Source organism: Thamnophis elegans, chromosome 1 (assembly GCF_009769535.1).
Source record: "Thamnophis elegans isolate rThaEle1 chromosome 1, rThaEle1.pri, whole genome shotgun sequence".
Taxonomy (NCBI): Eukaryota; Metazoa; Chordata; class Lepidosauria; order Squamata; family Colubridae; genus Thamnophis; species Thamnophis elegans.
Genome location: NC_045541.1, coordinates 52,162,255 through 52,182,807, shown reverse-complemented (window position 1 = coordinate 52,182,807; position 20,553 = coordinate 52,162,255). Strand labels below are relative to the sequence as shown.

At 37.4% G+C, this 20,553-nt stretch overlaps 1 protein-coding gene across 1 annotated transcript in view; it reads left to right on the top strand.

Annotated features, from left to right (window-relative positions):
* Window positions 1–20,553, top strand: part of KALRN (kalirin RhoGEF kinase) — a gene marked incomplete at its 5' end in the record, with an annotated part of 302,460 nt that overhangs the window by 87,317 nt on the left and 194,590 nt on the right. The window contains 1 exon segment of the mRNA XM_032209049.1: window positions 4,614–4,736. Coding sequence (XP_032064940.1) covers window positions 4,614–4,736 — 123 coding nt within the window.

The following is a 20,553-nucleotide window of genomic DNA, read 5'->3' as shown; positions in this document are numbered from 1 at the left end:
ATCACCTTTTTCATGGCAAAAACTCTGGAAGTACTCACTGATTTTAGTTTTTACCTTTTAATTCAATGAGGCTATGTTTCACACATGGCACAGTGATGAAATTTTTACTTTTTCATTTTTAATAAGGAATGAGGAAAAGACACAAATATTAACTTCACTATATCACTGGTGACAGTGTAATTTAAGTTTATTAACAAAACATGTACAAATACAGTATAATATATTTTAATATTAATTGTTTTTATGGTTGCTCTTTGCCCATTACAGATTCAGGATGGGCGGCTATACAAATTAAAGAAATAAATACATAGATTAAAAGGGGGGAGGGGCATGGAAAAAAGGCAAATCAAAGAAATCTTACAGAATGATTCCATAGGAGATGAATCCTGAAGGAAGAAGGCCTGAACGCTATTCGTAGCGTCCATATAAACAAAGTGAAGTAATAAAGGGAGAAATGGTAAATTCAACCTTGTCTGGAAAATCTAAGCAGATTTATGATACATCTCAGAAATAGATTAAATTTCCCAGGATCATTGTGGCAGACAAAGAAGAGCCAGCCTGAAGCTTGTTCTTAGAAGTAAAGTAAAGGATGAGAGAGAGGGGGGGGAGAGAGAGAGAACCCACCATGATATGGCAGCAGAATGATGATATGGATTAGCATGAATGTTTTTCTCGGGAATCCCTAGGGAAGAACTACTGCGATCAGTTGGATTGCTTGGCTGGTTATGAAAGGGTTTGTAAGGGAGAGATGCAGTATTGGTAAGCTAATCATTTCTGCTGGAATGGACAAGAAACCTGTGGACCAACACATAATTGTTTTTAACTGCCTCAATCACAGTCAGTTGGTTCCCCTGACATAATTAATTTATTTCCAGTTGGATTAGTTTATTCTTCTATTATAAAGACAAGGCCTAGTGATGTTCATGTGTACCAGTGATACCCTTTTAAAAATGCAAAACATCTGATAGTAGCCGTGTTAAGGAAGTTAAAGTTTGACAAAAAATACCAGCTATTCTATTATCTGGCTAATTCTGCCAGTGCCTAAAAGAGAAAAAGATGCATGTAAATATTATGAAATTTTAATTTTGTTTTCCACTAATATCAGACACGCACAATGTGACTGTTGTACACATCAAATATATCCATCTTCTATTCCTTTTTTAGAGTAAGCATTGTTATATAAATTGAAGAAGAGAGAGGAAATGGGCAAAAGGAACTAAAGACTGGGATAAAAAGAAGATAAAGAATTCTAACTAAATCCAGACTGACACAAAGTGAATCCTATAACTGATTCCAGTTAATAGGAAGAGCAATCACTATACCTCACCATTTGAATCCTATAACTGATTCCAGTTTATAGGAAGAGCAATCACTATACCTCACCATTTGTTTTATCCACATCCATTCAGCAGTCATTCATTCTTGATCCACACATGCTTTTCAGAAATCCGTTCTTGCTGCCTTTAACTTAGCGTTATGTTTTTACTGATATAAAGTAGGCAGAAATACCTCTTACACACTTCCTTCAATACGATTCATTCCTCACAACAAATCATATATTAGCTGCCAGCAAAAGAATATTCCAGAGGGAGGGGACACAGCAGAAAAGCCTCTTCTTTAGGACCCACCTACCAAAATTCTTTGGCTGAAGGGATCCGAAGTAGGCCTTTTCTGGTGGAACTAACAGGGCAGGATAATCTCATTGGGTGGATGGCTTCTCAGAAGTCCTGGAATAACAGAACACCATCCCCAAATAAAATTAGGTTTCAACTAAATTTTAAGGCTCTCTAATAAAACTCCCCCCTCAAATAAAAAAAATAGTATACTTGGATTTCAGTAAAACATTTGACAAAGTAGACCACAAACTACTTCGTAGTAAGCTAGAAAAATGTGGGATAAACAGCATCATCACCAGATGAATTTTTAATTGGCGGACAAATCGCACTCAATGTGTAGTCCTCAATGTAACTACATCTATATGGAAGGAAGAAGCAGTGAGGTGCCCCAGAATTCTGTTTTAGACCCAGTACTCTTCAATATCTTCATAAACCATTTAGATGAGGGAATAGAAGGGAATTTACAGATGACACTAAACTAGCAGGAATAACCAATATCCCAGATGATAAGCTTAAGATCCAGATGGATCTTGACAGACTTGAATACTGGGTGCTATCCAACAAAATGAAATTCAATAGAGAAAAGTAAGATCTTACACTTACATTCTGTTAACTCAGTTCAATCCACAGTTCAACTCAGTTCAGCAAGAACTCATCAAGCATTTAGTTCAATTCTGAGCTACAGATATTCTCTTCCTTTGAAACCCAAAATATGAATTTAGTAGAAAATCATATTTTGGTTATAAATGTATTTTATAACAACAGATATGTGGGATGTGTCTTTCACTCAAAGTACAGTACACCAAGTAGTGTGCAATTTTCTTAGGAACATTGTCTTTGTGTATCCTAGTCTCCAAATACAACAAATAGCTGCAGTACCAAGGATAGCTCCGAAGGAAGCATTTTCCTTCAAAAGGCTTTGTAAGAGTTCTTTTCTTTAAGCCAGGCAGCTTACCTGTATATGGAAATAGATTATCCGTACCTGCTTGGTGCATTTCTTGACAGGGTAGAAGTAAATGGCACAATAGGCACTAGATGATAAGAGCCTGAAGAGTTTTAAACTTTGAATGACTTCTGGCTTTGCCTCAGGATCTAGATCAGGAGTGTCAAACATGTCATCACGGCAGCATCACATGACATATCAGGACTTTTCCCTCTTTTGCTAAACTGGGCGTAGGCATGGCCAATGCATGATGCATTCAGCTCATGGGCTGGGAATTTGACAGCCCTGATCTAGATGAAATTTTCAGACAGAAACTTAGGTTGCTTATCTTCCTTCTTCAAATTTAAAACTGAATGCATGACATAAACAAGAAATAATGGTTTCCTCTTTGTGAGTATGTGAATTTATTGAACAGTCATAAATGAAGAGAAATACACATGTCCCAGGATATTGTTGCAGGATCCAATCTTGGTTGTTCACCGGGTTTTGTCTTCTAAGCTTTCGGACTTATTCTGGAGCCCATTTTTAGATAATTGCTCTCTAACCTTATTGAATAGTTTTTATCCCTTTCAAGAAATATGTCTCCCAATTTTCACATAATGCAAGGCAAAAGGACTCCCCAATGACAGGTAGGATGGTAAGTGATATGTCAATAGAATGACAACAGAACTAGTCAGAAATCATCAAATCATCCTTACTGTTGAAATCCATGTTCAAATACTGGCTCTAAGATAGATAACAGTAACCTCACATTTCATAGCAGTTCACTGTCTCTCAAATGTGACAGTGTTTTCTTTTACAATGTTTGCTTTTCTAAAATATAACAAAGATGTAGGGGATCCAAAGCATTGTTAACTATTATATCTTTATATGTTCTAGTACCATATTGACACAGGGACACATAGCATTATAATAGTTTAAACAAACGTAACAGGTTTTTTAAAGTTTTAAAATAAATTTGTTTGATGAAACATATCTATAGCCTCCTGCCTTTCTCTAAATATCCTCAAAGTATTTTGCTTGAAAAAAGCTGCATGGATTTATTTTAATATTGGTAATTAGGAGATATTATTCGATAAATATTGAAATCTTACCCACACTGCTATTCACTGCTACAGTGATGAAGTACAGTAGCTCAGGCATGGACATTGATATTGTCAGTAGGCACCCACCAACCGCCAGGCTCTTGACTCATGCCCACCTCAAAGCACAGGCGAGCACATTTCTGAGCACCTCCATATGGACCCACTCAGCTCTTGGGAATATTTCTTGGGAATAATTGTCAATATAGAATACTGTACTTTTCTGATACAGCATCATATGCTCATTTTGTTTTGTATCATTTGCATTTATGGCATGTTGTATTAACTCTTTTAAAAATGTGAATATAAGAAATATTTTAGATGTAAAATGATTTTACAGTTTTGAAAGTTTGGTAATAGATTTGCCACTTTATTTCTTATTCTCTAAACACTGGAGTACATTGAGTTCTGATATTATTTGAAAAGCAAATGTATTATAATGTTACATAATATTGTAAACCATAGCACTGTTCAAGTAACACACACCCAGTTACACAACTTACATTTCTACTGTTCTTCCAGTTCTGAGCTGAGCTGTTTTGCTATTGGAATACATGTTTCTGCCCATGTGAGCTAAATAAATGGATATCTAAGACTTGAGCTGAATTTACACAGGAAAATAGGGCAAGAGTGTTCATTAATTTATTTATTGCTATTTTGTTTTTTTTAAGTTCTAGTAAAAATAGTGCAAGTTCCTTTTTTCTTTTAAAGTCTGGACTGGTTATCTAGAAGTGAACAGATGGCTAGATTTCAGTGATGATACTTAATCAATGAACAATGAAAAAATATTTTGGATTTGAATGTATGAACCGATGAAGAGTGAAGAATGTACACATTTTTTCAAATGTCAATCCATTATGAAACAGTGCAGTTTTTAAGTTGTGTCCAGGGTAAATTGTTGTGTGCTGAACAGCCAAGAATAATAAAATTAATAATGGATTCTCCTCCTTCTCCTCTGTCTTTGTTGTTCAGGTCCTGGACTGGATTGAAAACCATGGGGAGGCCTTTCTTAGTAAACACACTGGAGTGGGGAAGTCTCTTCACAGAGCACGAGCTCTTCAGAAAAGGCATGATGATTTTGAAGAAGTAGCACAGGTAAATATGTGAAAATTCTGTGTATGTTACCATAATTGAAGATATCTTTGTAGTGCTGCAGTGTGTTTTATTTCAGGCTTGGGAACATTGTGGTCTGCTGTGGGGGGGGGGTCCTTATGAAGCGTATGAAATAAATAGGATGTGGAGATCTGAGGACTGAAATCCATTAGCTTCCCAGATTCTGTAGATCTAGAAAATGGCCTATAGGGACCAGGATAATTTAATTTTGCACTCTTGAGACATGACGAAGAAGAAGTTTCAGTGTTCAAGGATAACATAATCTCAACCTTTTTTCACCCTGAGTTCTGTATTGAATAAATCATGTATATGGTGATTGTGAAAATACTTTCACGTCAATCTTGCCAAGAATATCCAAGACTTTTCAGCAAAGAAAAGTATATAGTTTTGGCACTGTTTGGTAATGGCTCTCTAATCAGCTATTTCTTTCTCTTTTCATCACACATGGAATCAATTACAGAGACTAAGCTAGACTAGTAACAGCTAAGGAGTGTAATGGAATTTGAAAGAGATCAGTATAAGGAATAATGTATATTATTTAACACATACAGTATTTAATTCGCAATTTAAAACTATCATTTTTTTATCTTTTTATTTGAGGCCTTTGAGTTAGCCTTGACTTTTGGCAAATACCTGGACCAGAGGTGGGTTTCTGCCTGTTTGGCCCGGATCAGGCAAACTGGTAGTGGTGGCGGTAGGAGGCTCCACCCACCCACACGAACACTTCTGCACATGCACAGAAGTGTTGCGCACATGCACTAGCGAACTGGTAGTAAAAATATGGAAGCCCACCACTGACCTGGACATGTCCTTATAGTTTTCATGGCAAGATTTCAGAAGTGAGTTGCTATTGCCTCCTGGGCCCAGGGTCACCCAACTGGTTTTGTGCCTAGGGCGAGACTAAACGTCAGTCTTCTAGCCTTAACCTTTATACCAAACTGATTGCCATAAAAATTTTAGAGAGTGAGATAATTTCCTGATGATATCAAGCTCTATAGTATGTTTGCTTGCAGTATATGAAAGTGCCATTTCAACCCTGAACAGTTTTCTGAATGCTATGGCCATTTTGAACTGAACTAAACAGATCAAAATTTCAGTCTGTGCAGAATGCTGTCTTGATGTTGTGTTTGCGGGGGATTTTGCTGATTCTGTCTGTGGTGCCTTTTATGTATGGGAGGAGGGCTTTTCCGTTTTCTTGTTCTCTGTCCTGGATTTTAGTGGGGGTTTCTTTTTGGATTAGGTTGGTGATCTTATTTCTTTGGAATCCATTGGATGTCAGTACGTTAGTGAGAGTGTGTAGTTCAGTTTTTAGGTGTTGTTCATCAGCTAGGCGTTTTGTTCTAGAGATGAGTGTCTTGGCTACGGAGTTGATCTGGACTGGGTGATGGTGTGAGAGTGCGTGCAGGTAGCGGTTAGTGTGTGTTTTCTTCTGGTAGATGGTGTGTCCTAGGGAGCCATTAGATTTCCTGTAGGCACCACAGATAGAATCAGCAAAATCCTCCGCAAACACAACATCAAGACAGCATTCTGCACAGGCCGAAAAATATCCACCATCCTAAGAAACCCCAAAGACAAAATTGAGTTAGAAAATCAAGGAGTATATGAAATCCCATGCACCACCTGCCCCACCACATACATCGGACAAACCAACAGAAGAATAAGTGCACGCATTGAAGAACACAAAAACGCAATCAGAAAAGAGGAACCAACTTCTTCCCTGGTCCAACACCTTAAAGCCACAGGACATAAAATTGATTTTAATAAGACTAGAACTATCGCCAAGGCTGAACATTTCAACAACCGAACAATCAGAGAAGCAACTGAAATAGAAAAACGCCCACACAGCATGAACAGGCGGGACGATACCTCCTGCCTTCCAGCCATTTGGAAGCCTGCCCTTATTGATAAACGAGTCATGAACATGATGAATGACACCAGGCCCACACTCACAAGAGCCACACAGAATATCACCACCAAACATCCACAAAGAAAACAGACAAAAACACAAACTGATGAGGAAGCACGATCAAGGACCAGAAGCCAGACTGCAAATGCACAATTAGCCTCTTTAAACCCCTCCTATCCTTACATGAAATACAAACCCCCAAACAATCAGAACACACCTCCACCCAATCAGGACACACTTCCACCCAATCAGGACACAGCCAAGCCCCCACTCAATCAGTTCAAACCCCCACTGGCAGTTAAAAGGAAGAAACAGCCGAGATCTCACATTGCTCCTGATGAGGAAGCACGACCAAGGACCAGAAGCCAGACTGCAAATGCACAATTAGCCTCTTTAAACCCCTCCTATCCTTACATGAAATACAAAACCCGAATAGCTAGAGACCTATATACTAACACCCGCGAAAACCTCAGAAAACACACACACACACACACACACACACACACACATATATAAATGTTGCTTTGGGCTGATAAATAAATAAAGGGAGACTAGTATAGATCTATTTCAAGCTATTTAGCTCTCATCAGCTAGCCATACCCTTACTGGGAATCGAACCTGGACTGTATTACATATCAGGTAGTTATAGTAGCCACAGGATCTCTTCCTTTATCAACTAGGCCAGGGAAATAGGTATGTATTGTGTCACAACCCCTGGTATGCCCAAATATGGGAGGAAGCAACTGCTTCCTTTCTCTGTCTATCGGCTTGTCACAAGAGACCACCACGACAGAAAGCCATTATTTTTACTGTTGCCTTTGTTACATTTGTGTTGCAACACAAATACACACACACACACACACACACAAAATATATGTGTATATATAGCTATCTAGGGGCACATTTTTCCCTTTGGCCCAAAATTGTTAAAACTTATCTTTTTATTGATTTGGGAAATATTTACTCCCATTGGAAACATTTCACAAAAATACAGGATTCGCATCCTTTGTATCATTTCGTGCCATAAGCAAAATATTAAAAAAGGAATGTGCCTGGTCTTTGCATTAACTCTTTCCCATTCTTAGTTCCTTGATTGCTTTTCTCGAAAAGGGTCTTAATATGACTATTTCTCAGATATCCAATTGTAAGTAAGTGACTTTATTGCAGATGTATGGTTTTAGCAAACATCACATACTTATCAAAAATATGAGCAGAAAGATTGTGCAGCTACACACAAGATACTTCACATTTAACTACGGTACCAGCAGCAGATAAAATATAAATCAATATAACAATACTGTGCTTTAAAAAAATTGCCTGCACAGCTGACTGCCATTGTTCCTATTCTATGATTCTTTGGGGTGACTGCACATATCACTATTTGCTATGTTAGTTATGGACCTGTTTCTGCCAGCAAGAAGCAAATCATTTTGCTGTCAGAACTCTAAGATCACTGGATCAGTAAAGGATAAGTAAAGCAGGTTATGAGTGCTTTGTATAGTTTTCAGATCAGAACATAATGGTTTTTAACAAAACATGGTTTTTAAAGAGTAACTGTCATCTCTGCCCCACAGCTACTCCTCCTCTGATCCACTGTTGACTCATGCACAGTCCCATTATTGCAGAATATACAGCCTCATGCTAGATAATTAAACTCCGTTTCACGCTGAATAAACTAAATTATTAATGTATCTTAAGTAGAAAACTATCTTTAGATAGATTTTTACTCCAAAAGCATTTTTTTAGAATAAATTTGATAAAAGAAAAAAATCTGATTTAAATAAAAAAAATCCAATTTAAATTATCCCCCCCCCTTTGCACCCAATACTTAGCTGTTCTTACTCCCTTATATCTTTCATCCAAATACGTTGAATACACAGAGTGGACTTCTCTAGATATACTAAGTCCTAAAGACAAACAGATGATCTACTATATACTCAGCCAGAAACATTGGGGCAACACTATATTAAAGATTATGTTCTTGTCCTTAAAATTGCTGACATAGATTGTTCTTACATTTATGTTTAAATATACCTGGAATATACTTTTTCCACAGTTAAGGAATACATGTCAAAATACTGTAAACAGGACTGGACCCAATGTCCTGCTTCTGAGTGGTTCTGCAAGCACTGTCTGGCCAAAGAAGAATCTGGAATATTAACTAGCCTTCAGTGATCTAAAGCAGGTCCATTCCCATCCTTAACAGGACAGGACTGCTTGATAAAGGAGCCAATGTGTTTTTTACAAATTACTCTACATCAGTTCCAAATTGTCTAATTTTCCCATTGTCCATGTAGCAAATGCAGAATTATTTTATTGAAAATTTTTATTTTGGCTGAACAAGGTGAGAGGAGGAGGAGGAAACTTCATATCTCATTGTTGTCAACTTAGCGTTCACTCTGTGTGTCCTATGCAAAGCTTTGACTGAAAACAAGCAGGCAGAGAGGCAATTTATAAGTCCCTGGTCTTTAATTGCCTTGTTGTAAATTACTCATTATAGCTAAGGAGAGATAAACTCTTCCAAGGAGTCATAAATCCAAGAGAAATCTGTTTATTGCAGTAAGCAGTTTTTGCTAAGATAACAATGAATATGGGCTGGATATAGTTGCAAAGCTGGAAAACACAGTTCTCTGAAAAACAGATAACAGATTTAGTGCTGGTGAGGGAAACTGGTTCAAGACCAAGTTCTATCCAGAAGGCAAGGAACAAGAGGAACGTGGAACCAAAGATGCAGAAAAGAAGATCAAAAAGCAAGAAAGTTGATTTCAGCAAAGCCTGGAGAACATTCTTATATGGCCAGAGTTCCAGGCTTTGTCTTCTTAGGATAATAGTTACTTTTTCCTTTTGTGGAATCATGTAGCTCCAATTCCTGGTTCTCTTTAGCAATCAGTATGTTTCAGGGCCTGCTACTCTGCCACAGTGAGGATCCAAAATCTTGCTATCAGCATCAACAATCATCTATACTGGGTTTGACTTAGCACCAGAGGGGAGTTCCTACTGGTTCGAACTGGTTCGGCTGAGTAGGTAGTAACTCGGCCTGCCACACCCCCAAACTGGTTCTATCGTCGGCAGCACCATCTTGATTTTCAGTTTTGTACATGTGCAGAACAATCTTCATTGCAAAAATTTAATGTTTTTTCCCTCTTCTAACATTGTGCACATGTGCAGACCTTTATAGGTGCAAATTGTGCGCCGAATCGGCAATAATGCTGGTAGCAAACCACCCCTGTTTAGCACTCATAATTGGCTAACAGCCAGCAGACTTCCCAACTACAGAGTAGGAGTCTACCATATTTTTCTCTTTAGGCTCAGAATTAAAAGATGCCATAACTATATTTAAGTTTCAGATCAATGTCTGAGAGAAGGATATACCTGTTTATTTAAAGGAATTAACTTTTTATTGCATTGCTATTCAGGCACTTTGGAGCTAATTTTGGACCTAATTCTTCATTTCTTCCTCCCCCTTTATTTGCCTTTCCGGCTCAACAAATATTTTCTGGAAATGGAACAGCGGAGCAAAAGAGAGATTATGTAAGCAGTGATGCCTATATTTCTTTAGAACTGTCATAGACTAAGTCCAAGAATCTTGCTTTGTCATGTTTAATACATGACTAATTCATATCAGAAATATTTATTTATTTATGATTTATAAGCCGCCCTTTTCCCTGAGGGGACTCAGGGCGGCTTACAATACATGGGAAGGGGGGTGCAACACAAAAAACATAAGACAGTGCATAAATAAAAATAAAACAATAAAACGCAACTTTCATTCAACATTCGGGTGGGGCGAATCAGAACCTTATCCCCAGGCCTGACGGGATAGCCAGATCCTAAGGGCTGTGCGGAAGGTCTGGACGGTGGTGAGGGTGCGAATCTCCACGGGGAGGTCGTTCCAAAGCGTCGGAGCTGCTACTGAGAAGGCTCTCCTCCGCGTAGTCGCCAGTCGGCACTGACTGGCGGATGGAACTCGGAGGAGGCCTAATCTGTGCGATCTAATCGGTCGAAGGGAGGTAATCGGCAGGAGGCGGTCTCTCAAATATAAGAGAAATGCAGATTTTTTTTCCTTTTTAACTAGATATTTGTATTTATGACATTTAACCACGAACACTGATGATTTCTAGATGGGATGAAAATACCATAGCTCTTCTGATAAATATGACAAGCCATTTTTACACTTCTGCATTTTCGATCAAAAAGCATGACAGAAATGGGTGATTAAGAAGTATGAAACATCCATCCATCCATCCATCCATCCATCCATCCATCTATCATCTACAGGGGTGGGTTCCGGCCGGCTTTACTGCCAGTTTGCTCATGCATGCGCTTCGTGCACATGCTGGGTGTGCACTGCACAAGTATGCAAAGTTCAATTAAAATTGTTCTGTGCATGCACCGAACTAAAAAAAAATGTTGACAGCGATGACCGGGGAACCGGTTTGGGGGCGTGGCAGACCGGATCGCTACCAGTTCTGAACCAGACTGAACCAGTAAGAATCCACCACTGATCATCTATCTATCTATTTTACAATTTTGATTTTTAGCTACTAGATGCAGATAAGATAGGGTTTCAATGTATTCACCAAAATTTCTAATTTCTCTTTATGTGGCAATGACAGTTGTTCTCCAGTGTAGTATTTCTTAATATATTACTGTCCTTTGCCCAGGGCAAACATAACCTTAGGTATGATTAAGGTATAGGAGTAACATGATAGCAGTATTCCAATATCTAAGGGGCTGTCACAAAGAACAGAGTGTCAACCTGTTTTCCAAAGCACCAGAAGGTAGGACAAGAAGCAGTGGATAGAGTCCCTTCCAACTCTGTTATTCTGATTACTTAATATCTCATAGCTTAGTCTTTCCCAGTATGATCTCTTTCATATACAATTAAACTGTAGCTCCAGTAATCTTAGACATCACCCCATTGTTACAGGTACCATTATACCATTATCATAATTAAAAAGTCTTTTGTTTTATCCTGAAAACTAAAAGATGCCGCCTCCTCTCTTCATTTCTTCCTAACGCTCTTGTTTATAGTTTCTGTTTTACTACCATAATTAATTAAGTTCTTCTTGGCATTTACAGCCCAAAGTATATGGAAGTACAATTCTCCTTTATTGACTCTTCCCATAAACATGCATATTGAATTTTTCAGAGTTATTTTTTAATTACTTAAGCTTCTCTCATTCGCACTGCTATTGTCTGCCCAAAAAAACATTTAACTCTATTTACTGCTGAGCATCCTGACAAGACAAGGATGTTCCTGCTTAGTAGCACAGCCAGTGGTAATATAGGATTGTATCTAAATGAATGGGATGGCAAATGGTGTCTGATAAGACTATTCATACTTTGAATGAGGAGCCAGTTTGGTGTAGTAGAGAAAGCACCAGGCTAGAAACTGGGAGGCTGTAAGTTCTAGCTTCGCCTTAGCGCAAAGCCTAAAATTACTCACTCTCAGTCTGAGGAAGGACACCAGGGCAAAACACCGTTTAGAATCTTAACCAAGAAAACTGCAGGGACATGTCCAGGCACTTGCTAGGAGTCTGAGGTGACTGAAAGGCACCAAAAACAAAACAAAACCTCCATTATTGAATATGATTAATAGGAAGTGGTCTTAACTAAGAGAAAACACCTCTTTTGCATGGTTTCCTTCTGCACAAGCCTAGAAAATAAGTGGCTAATATAAGATACCTTGCTGAAGTTAATAGTAACAGCAATATCCCAAAGGTGCTTTTTCAAGAGGAAACCGGACTTTTTGGGTTTTCTTTGAAGACGTTTCGCTTCTCATCCAAGAAGCTTCTTCAGCTCTGAATAGATGGTGTGGAGCCAGAGCTAGAGAAGCTTCTTGGATGAGAAGCAAAACGTCTTCAAAGAAAAACCAGAAAGTCCAGTTGCCTCTTGAAAAAGCACCTTTGGGACATCCATGATCTGGATGACTGAGAATCTCCATAGACAGTAATAGCAATAGCACTTAGACTTATATACCGCTTCATAGTGCTTTACAGCCCTCTCTGAATGGTTTACCAGAGTCAGCCTCTTGTCCCCAACAATCTGGGTCCTCATTTTACCCACTTCTGAAGGGTGGAAGGCTGAGTCAATCTTGAGCCCTGTCAGATTGGTACTCCAGGCTGTGGTCTGAATTTGCCTGCAGTACTGCCCTTTAACCCTTTCAACGGCTTCTTTTTCAGAGTAGTACAGAAAGTATCTTGCAAAAGGATAGCAGGATGGATGGCATATAAATTTAATTTATTGACTAAATAAATAGTCAGTCTGCTTTAATGAACAGCGAAGAGCTGGAAGCTCCTCACAATGTACATTTTCTACCCCAAATCCAACACCCAGATATTGTATACTAGCCAGAAAGAGGGTGGGTGTCATAGTCAGAGATAAAATAGAGGAGCCAAATTTAGGATTTCTTTGAAGGAATATGTGTTGAACCTGTTTTATTTGGACAATTAAAAAGAAATTCTCCTTCACCAGCTTGATGAAGATATTCATATCATTTTTACCTTATGCTTTTCTAGATCAAACTATATCTCACCCTTCTTTTCAAAGTTAAATTAGGGACAGAAATATAGAAAAACAGTATAAGCACAAGCATGGTTTGGGAAAGGTGCTCCCGCCATTCTGATTCAAAAGTACTTTTTGTCTCTCATTGTTATGAATTAATAAAGAATAATTATCATAGCCACTATTATTGTTCAAGTATTTTGTATTCTTTTAGTAAATATTGTTTACTCCAAGAATTTTAAAAAAACTCTTGGAGTGAATATTGTTTACAAATACTGGAATAATCAATATTCCAAACTCAGACCACCAATTCTTGTTTTGAATGTTGCATATTTAAATTTCTCTATACCTTCTTGAAAGAGTCTTCTAGCAGTATTCCTGAATATAAATAAAATTTGTTGCTTTATTGGTCCCGTAACGTAGAAAAACAAGGTAGGTTTGTTAAGATTCTTAAAGTAATCCTCCCCAATCAAACCCAAAGGGGAAATCCTCATTGCCCCATCTCCTGCAGGTCATCATGTGACTTAAAACAGTGTGACCCTTTATTGCAAATACAGTAGCTTTTCCATGTTTGTCATATCCTACATCTGGTAAAATACATCAGCAAAAACTCTTCTGGGTTTTATCTAATTTGGGGCATTGGATCATCCCAAGCAGAGAAATGTAAAGAACTTCTGGTTTAGCTGAGATTTTTATTAACTTTCATGTATTGTATTTCATGGATTCCTTTTTCATTTTGATCACCTGATTTCTCCATTAGTCTGTCTTTTGGTTTTCTTGCATCTTGACTGGTCTCTTCTCATTGTTTAATTCCAAAATTGCAACAGGTAACTGGACTCAGCATTGATAGCAGCACACAGGGCTTAAGTGCTTGCATAATTTTGGTATAATCCTATGGGATTGTAAAGTAGCACATTTTGTTACTCAAATGAGATATATATTTCTTTATTAAGGGAGGTAATACATGCAAAGGAAATTAAGGAAGAGGAAATACACCTTTTCTTAAAACTATATAATTATAGTAATTGTAATTAGCAGTTTTAGTCCTGCAGATGGCACTCTCTCTGCATTCATCAGAAGGAATGGTTTTTCTCTACAAAACTGATTAAACAGCCTCCTTTTAAAGTCAAATTCATTATGAATTTTAATAGGTGCTGGCAAAAACAGCAGTGTTTCTTTAAATATTTCCATCCTTTATCTGAATAGCGTATGAATTTTCTTGGCCAATAAAACCCAAAACCTTGTCTGATTCATGCTTCCAAATACCAGCTAATTATTTAATTTCCCATTCTTTCTTTTCTGGCATAGTGCATAAAACCAATTATTGGTAGGATGGATTCATGCATAAACCAATTATCTAAGTTCAGCATTAATGTAACTTTTAAAAAAAAAATCCAGGCATGCCATTGTAGAGAAAATATATAATTGTACCAAAACCCCAACAAACATTTTCTAGAGTTCGGGGTGAATAAAAGTGACATTCAAAAGGAAACCTGGCACGTGATGAGGTGAGTACAGTTTTGAAACTCTGACTAAGCGAAGGCAAGGCTTTGTACACATTCAAAGCAAGGATAGACTGGCACTCCTCTAGATTTCATACATAAAGTAGGCTTTAACAAGGATCCAAGTGAGTAATATAATGTACAATCCATGCATATGAATAAGAATAGGAGATTTAGATACAAGTTGTATTACAAATTTTAAAAAAGACTAGGTGGTATAGTGATTCAAAAACTGGATTAAGAGCAAGGATATCCAGCTTTTAATTCTCCCTTACACATGGATGCTGGTTGGGTGAAATGTTGACTAGTCCTACTCTCTTAACCCTACACTAGGTGGTTGAAAAAATCCTACCTACCAATATGATAGTTTTGATCAGTGAAGAAGCTTTCATCCTGCAGTGGATCAATTTAGCTGACATCATTAACAACAATAACAGTAACAACATCATACTTAATATATTTTCTCTAATTCAATTATGACAATTTCCGGTTAGTGAGACCTGTAGTATCTTAGAATGCCTCGAGCTCATTAAAATGTGTTGTAATTTTATGCAAGATCATAAATAGTTAAAATAAATCAGAACAATGTATGATGCTAGATTTTACAAGATTGGGTCATAGAAAAAGTCCCCAGATGGAATTATAATAAAATTCGTTTTGATACCTGTGAGATCTATGATATCTGTGGTTTTTTTTTTTTAATCTTTTGTCTTTTTATTACTTGTTAAAAAAATTCTTTCATTTCAGGGATTCTGTGCAAATCATGTTTTGGTTAGTACCAGACAAAAGATAGAAAATGAAAACCATTTTTTTCTAAGTTTCTGATGTTTTTTGTTTTTTTTAATAAAATGGCAATAAATTTATAACAAGGAGTTGCTGTTCGGCCCTTTATATTGTTTGTTATTTGGATGTGGTACTGTCTCATGTAAGTCAAACTTGAATCTTATGGATTTCATGGCCACAGCCCTTCAATTTCCAGGTCAATAGTACAGTATGAAATGGTTGCCATTTTTGTTTTCCTGAATGTTTCCTGATTTCCTGTTTAACTTACAATTCTGAATTCCCTCATAGTTTTCCATTCGGGAAATCAGCTTAGTTTTTGAACTAGAACTAGATAGGTCAACAGGGGTTCTGCTGGGACAAGCCCTTGGTTAACCCTTCTTTTCATTACTTAACTTCCACCTACCCACTGGGCTTTTACATCTGTTGTTATGCAGTATAGAATAAAATCCTGCTAGAAATTGACTTATGTCCTTTTGATTTATTTCTGCATGGCTTTTCATTTCATTTCACAAAGGGGGGGGAGATATCCACCAAGCGCAATTCATGAAATTGTGTGAGCTCTTTTTCTCTGTGGCTCTGTTATTTTCATCTTTGTCTAAAAGCAGAAAGGGTTTTGCCCTGTATTCCTTAAATCTTCCAGGAAGCACAATAAAAAAAATAGATCATTGCTAGAAGCCTGTGTGTATTTTGGTCCCGTTTATGTTGCTCTCTATGTACAAGGGGCACAACCCTGCCTGGAAAGATGCCGTTACGTGTATTTTTTAAAGATGCATTTATGTCTTGTTTGTAAAGAACTTCAGTTTGTCTAAAATATGCAAGAAGGGAAAAACTTAATTTCAAGAAGGGGTGGCATTGACTTACCTTCCCTACCAGTTCTCAAATATGAATGTGCGCATGTGCACAGCCACGTCTGCACATAGCTTCCCATGCATGTGTTTTTGGTGAAAAAGGGGCCTGAATGGGATGCCATAGACCTGGGGCAAGTGGGCAGGGCCACCCCCAGTTCTCCGATTCAGGAGAACTGGTCCGAACCAGTAGAATACCACCTCTGATTCCAAGGAATGGTATGCACTCATTCTCCAAAGCGATCTACAAGAACTACCACCCCCCCAAAAAATCCAGGCTCTAAATTTATTGCTTTTATTTTGTACATTGACGCAAAAACAAACCCTGTCCCCAAATGCACAAGTGGTATGAGAGAGAAAGTAATTAAGAGTATAAAGGTTGCTTTGCTGGATGAAAGCCAAAAAAAAGTTGTTTGTTTCAAAGCAATCTGGGGCTACTTCTACAAAGTTCACACACAAAGCATAAAACAATAAGTCTCTCTTGCTCTTTGCCCAACCTCAGAATGAATCAGATCCAGTGCATAATGCTTAATTAAGGCTGATCATGTTATTTCGCCTCTCAAAACAGAAAATCATTCTAAACACTTTCCCACTTCCTTCAGGTGGATTTGCAAATACGTGAGAATGGTTAGAAGTGAATATTTGTAGACAAGTTGAACTTTGGGGTTCTCTGGGCTTCATTGTTATTTTGCAGACATTTCATCTCCAAACTAGTCCTCGATTTATGACAGTTCATTTAGTGGCCATTCAAAGTTACAGCAGCATTGATAAAAGTGACTTATGACCATTTTTTCACACTTATGATTGTTGTAGCATCCAGCATGGTCATGTGATCAAAATTCAGACACTTGGCAACTGACTCGTATTTATGATGGTCACAGTGTCCCATGGTCCCATGATCACTTTTTTGCCAGTCAATGAGGAAGCCAGAGTCACTTGAATGTGTCACTAACTTAACAACTGAAATGATTCACTTAACAACTGTGGCAAGAAAGTAAAATGGGATAACATTCACTTAACAAATGTCTCACTTAACAAATGTCTCACTTAGCAACAGAAATTTTGGTTCAATTGTAAGTCGAGGACTACCTGTAAGAACATCAGTGTTGGAAAGGATTTGGGTTTGCTCTCATTTTATATTCTAGTGCAGGGCATCATGCACAGGCCACACCCACACTTTAAAGGGAAAACATCACAATATGTCATGTGATGGCAACATGATCCTGCAAGTTTGACACCTGTGTTCTAGTGGCTTGGCCTGAGAGTGTGGGAGTGGTCTTAGAGAGCCTTTGATTAGACTGCTGTTTATTGTTAGCTTGTTTGCCTGAGTTGGTACATGAGAATTTGCTGCTTTCCATGTCAAATACCAACAATCAGCTGCTTAAGGCAGCCTCCTCACCTCTAATTTATTCATTCATTTCGTTATCCATCCAATTTATGTATCTATATGTCTCAAGGAGTGACCCATGACCCACAGAATTAAAATACAGCAAAAACAATAACGAACATGAAAAGAATTAAAAATACCAGCAGCCGATAAACAGGAACCCTAATTAGGGTTAGATTAGAACTTTCCAGAAAAATAGTTTCTTAGCAAATTTTATTTAAAAATGACTATATGCAGATAGACTATTTAGTTGAATAAAATAAAAAACCATTTTGTGGAAAAGTGGCCCAAGAGCAATCCAGAATAAATGCATGATTTGGAAATGTTTCAATAACACAAATTATAACCATCTGTGCTCATCACTTTTTTGTTCCATAGCCAGGTTTTCTCTTTGCGCCCATTTGTATTTTTCTCTGCCATCCTGTTCTACATTTAGCATTGAAGCTTTAATATTCACTTTGTACTATGGCCAGTTTCTGCTGCCATTGCTCTGGTGTTCTTAACAATAGGGTGATATACAGAAATCTAGCATGCAATCTCTAATCCCTAGATTATATTCCTTACAGGGACTGGCAATTCATTAATGGGTCTGATTTGCCAGGGGCAAATTATAATTGGTGCTCGATTTATTCTTATCGGTGTGAGCTGGTGACATTCAAGTAATTGAGGAGGGTATGAGGGCTCTCCAGAATGAAATTACATCTTGATAGCTTAATATGCCATATGCCAGCATTGAATCAGTTGTTTTTCTTTAGGAAAAAAAGTGAATAAAATTATTAAAGGAAAGAAGAGCTATAGAACTTTACAATTGGAGAAAAAAAATGTTGGTGTTTATTCTTTCAAAGAGCTAAATGGTGGGATATGTTAAATGTTATTATTAATAATAATTAAAGCTATTCGTACAATGTTAGGAGCTCAAGAGCTGTCCAGTAGGTAGAGGATGTGTTGCGATGTAGTGGCACTCAAAATCCATGCTAATTGGAAATTTATTTATTTAACAAATGTATAATGTCAAACATCTCACTGAAAGCAACTCTGGACAGTACACAAAATGAATATATATATATATATATATATATATATATATATATATATATATATATATATATATATATATATATATATATATATATATATATATATATATATATATATATATATATTCCTGTGTCCTGACAATAGCTAATACATATCTGATCATGAAGATGGATCAATAATATGCAGCATTATTCATTGGTATCTTCCAGGCTGCATGAAAGTTGTAAAAATGTCAGTGGGAGCTTTGTGGCAGAAATTGTATAACTTTCCTTCTTAATTTTTCCACAAACTACTTGCATCTGCTTCTTTCACTTGGTATTATTTAAAATGAAATATCTTTTATGTGAACCGGTTAGAAAATAAAAACAATTAAATGGACAGTATTAGTTATAATACCAATACTGAGTCCCTCGGGACTCACCCTGAGTCCCTCGGGAATAGGGCGGCATACAAATTGAATAAACATAAACAGTTGTCACATGTTTATGAAACAATCATGCACAACTATTAAGGTATACTAAATGACACTAAATGCAATTATTCTTGTCCTTCTAATGAATATTTACCCCATTCTCCATTACAGTTTCAAAACAGTACAGAAAATTAGGAACTCAAAAAAGGTATATTTTGTGAAATCTTGCACGTTGACTTAAACACAAAATGTTGGTGAATAGTGAGTTGGATTGTTTGTAACATTGAGGAATAGAGATAGCCTAGGTTTACAAATAATGCAGTTGGTCCTCAATTTATGACCACAATTGAGCTCAGAATTGAAGTTGCTAAGTGAGAAATTTGTTAAATGGGGTGTGCCCCATTTTATCACTTTTCTTGCCACGTTTGTTAAGTGGATCGCTGGAGTTGTTAAATTAGTAACATGATTGTTAAGTGAATCTGGCTTCCCCGTTGACTTTGCTTGTGAGAAGGTCGCAAAAAGGGGTCATATGACTCCAGGATATTGCAACCATCATAAAATATGAACAGGTGATCTTGCATCCGAATGTAAATCACATGACTATGGGGATGCTGTAAGGGTGATGTGTGAAAAATAGTCATAAGTCACTTTTTTCAGTGCCATTGCAATTTTGAGCAGTACTAAATGGACTATTGTAAGTCGAGCACTACTTCGAGTCAGGTTCTCTGGATTTAGGAGATCAATACCAATGTATCAGTCTTGAAGATGTTTGCCGAGGTGGCGCAGTGGTTAAATGCAGCACTGCAGGCTACTGCTAGATCAGCAGTTCAGCGGTTCAAATCTCACCGGCTCAGGGTTGACTCAGCCTTCCATCCTTCCGAGGTGGGTAAAATGAGGACCCGGATTGTTGGGGGCAATATGCTGACTCTCTGTAAACCGCTTAGAGAGGGCTGAAAGCCCTATGAAGCGGTATATAAGTCTACTGCTATTGCTATTGCTATTGCCTGCAGGCAAGGCTTCCTTAGCCCAATGGTTCAGAAGTGGGATATGGCAAAACATGTGCTGCCTATAAAATGATTCTGATCATTTTGGGAAATTTAGAAAAAAGGTAAGTTTGTAAAAAATGCCATATGTGCGTTATATCTATTTAACATTATTGTTATAAATAATCTTTATTTCTGGACACTCTTATCAGTTGCATTCAGATGAATATGGAAATGTTTCTGTGGAAATGTTTTCTCAATGGATATTTCCTTCTTCACAGACAAAATTTTCCACAGCATCAAAGTCTGTCAGAATTTTTACTAAATTAATTCTCAAGGCTTGAGGCTGGCATTTGAAACAATCATGTTTAGGTAGCAAAAAAATCTTTTCTTTTCAGTCTTCTTGCAAATATTTAAGTTATGCTTAGGTCTTGAT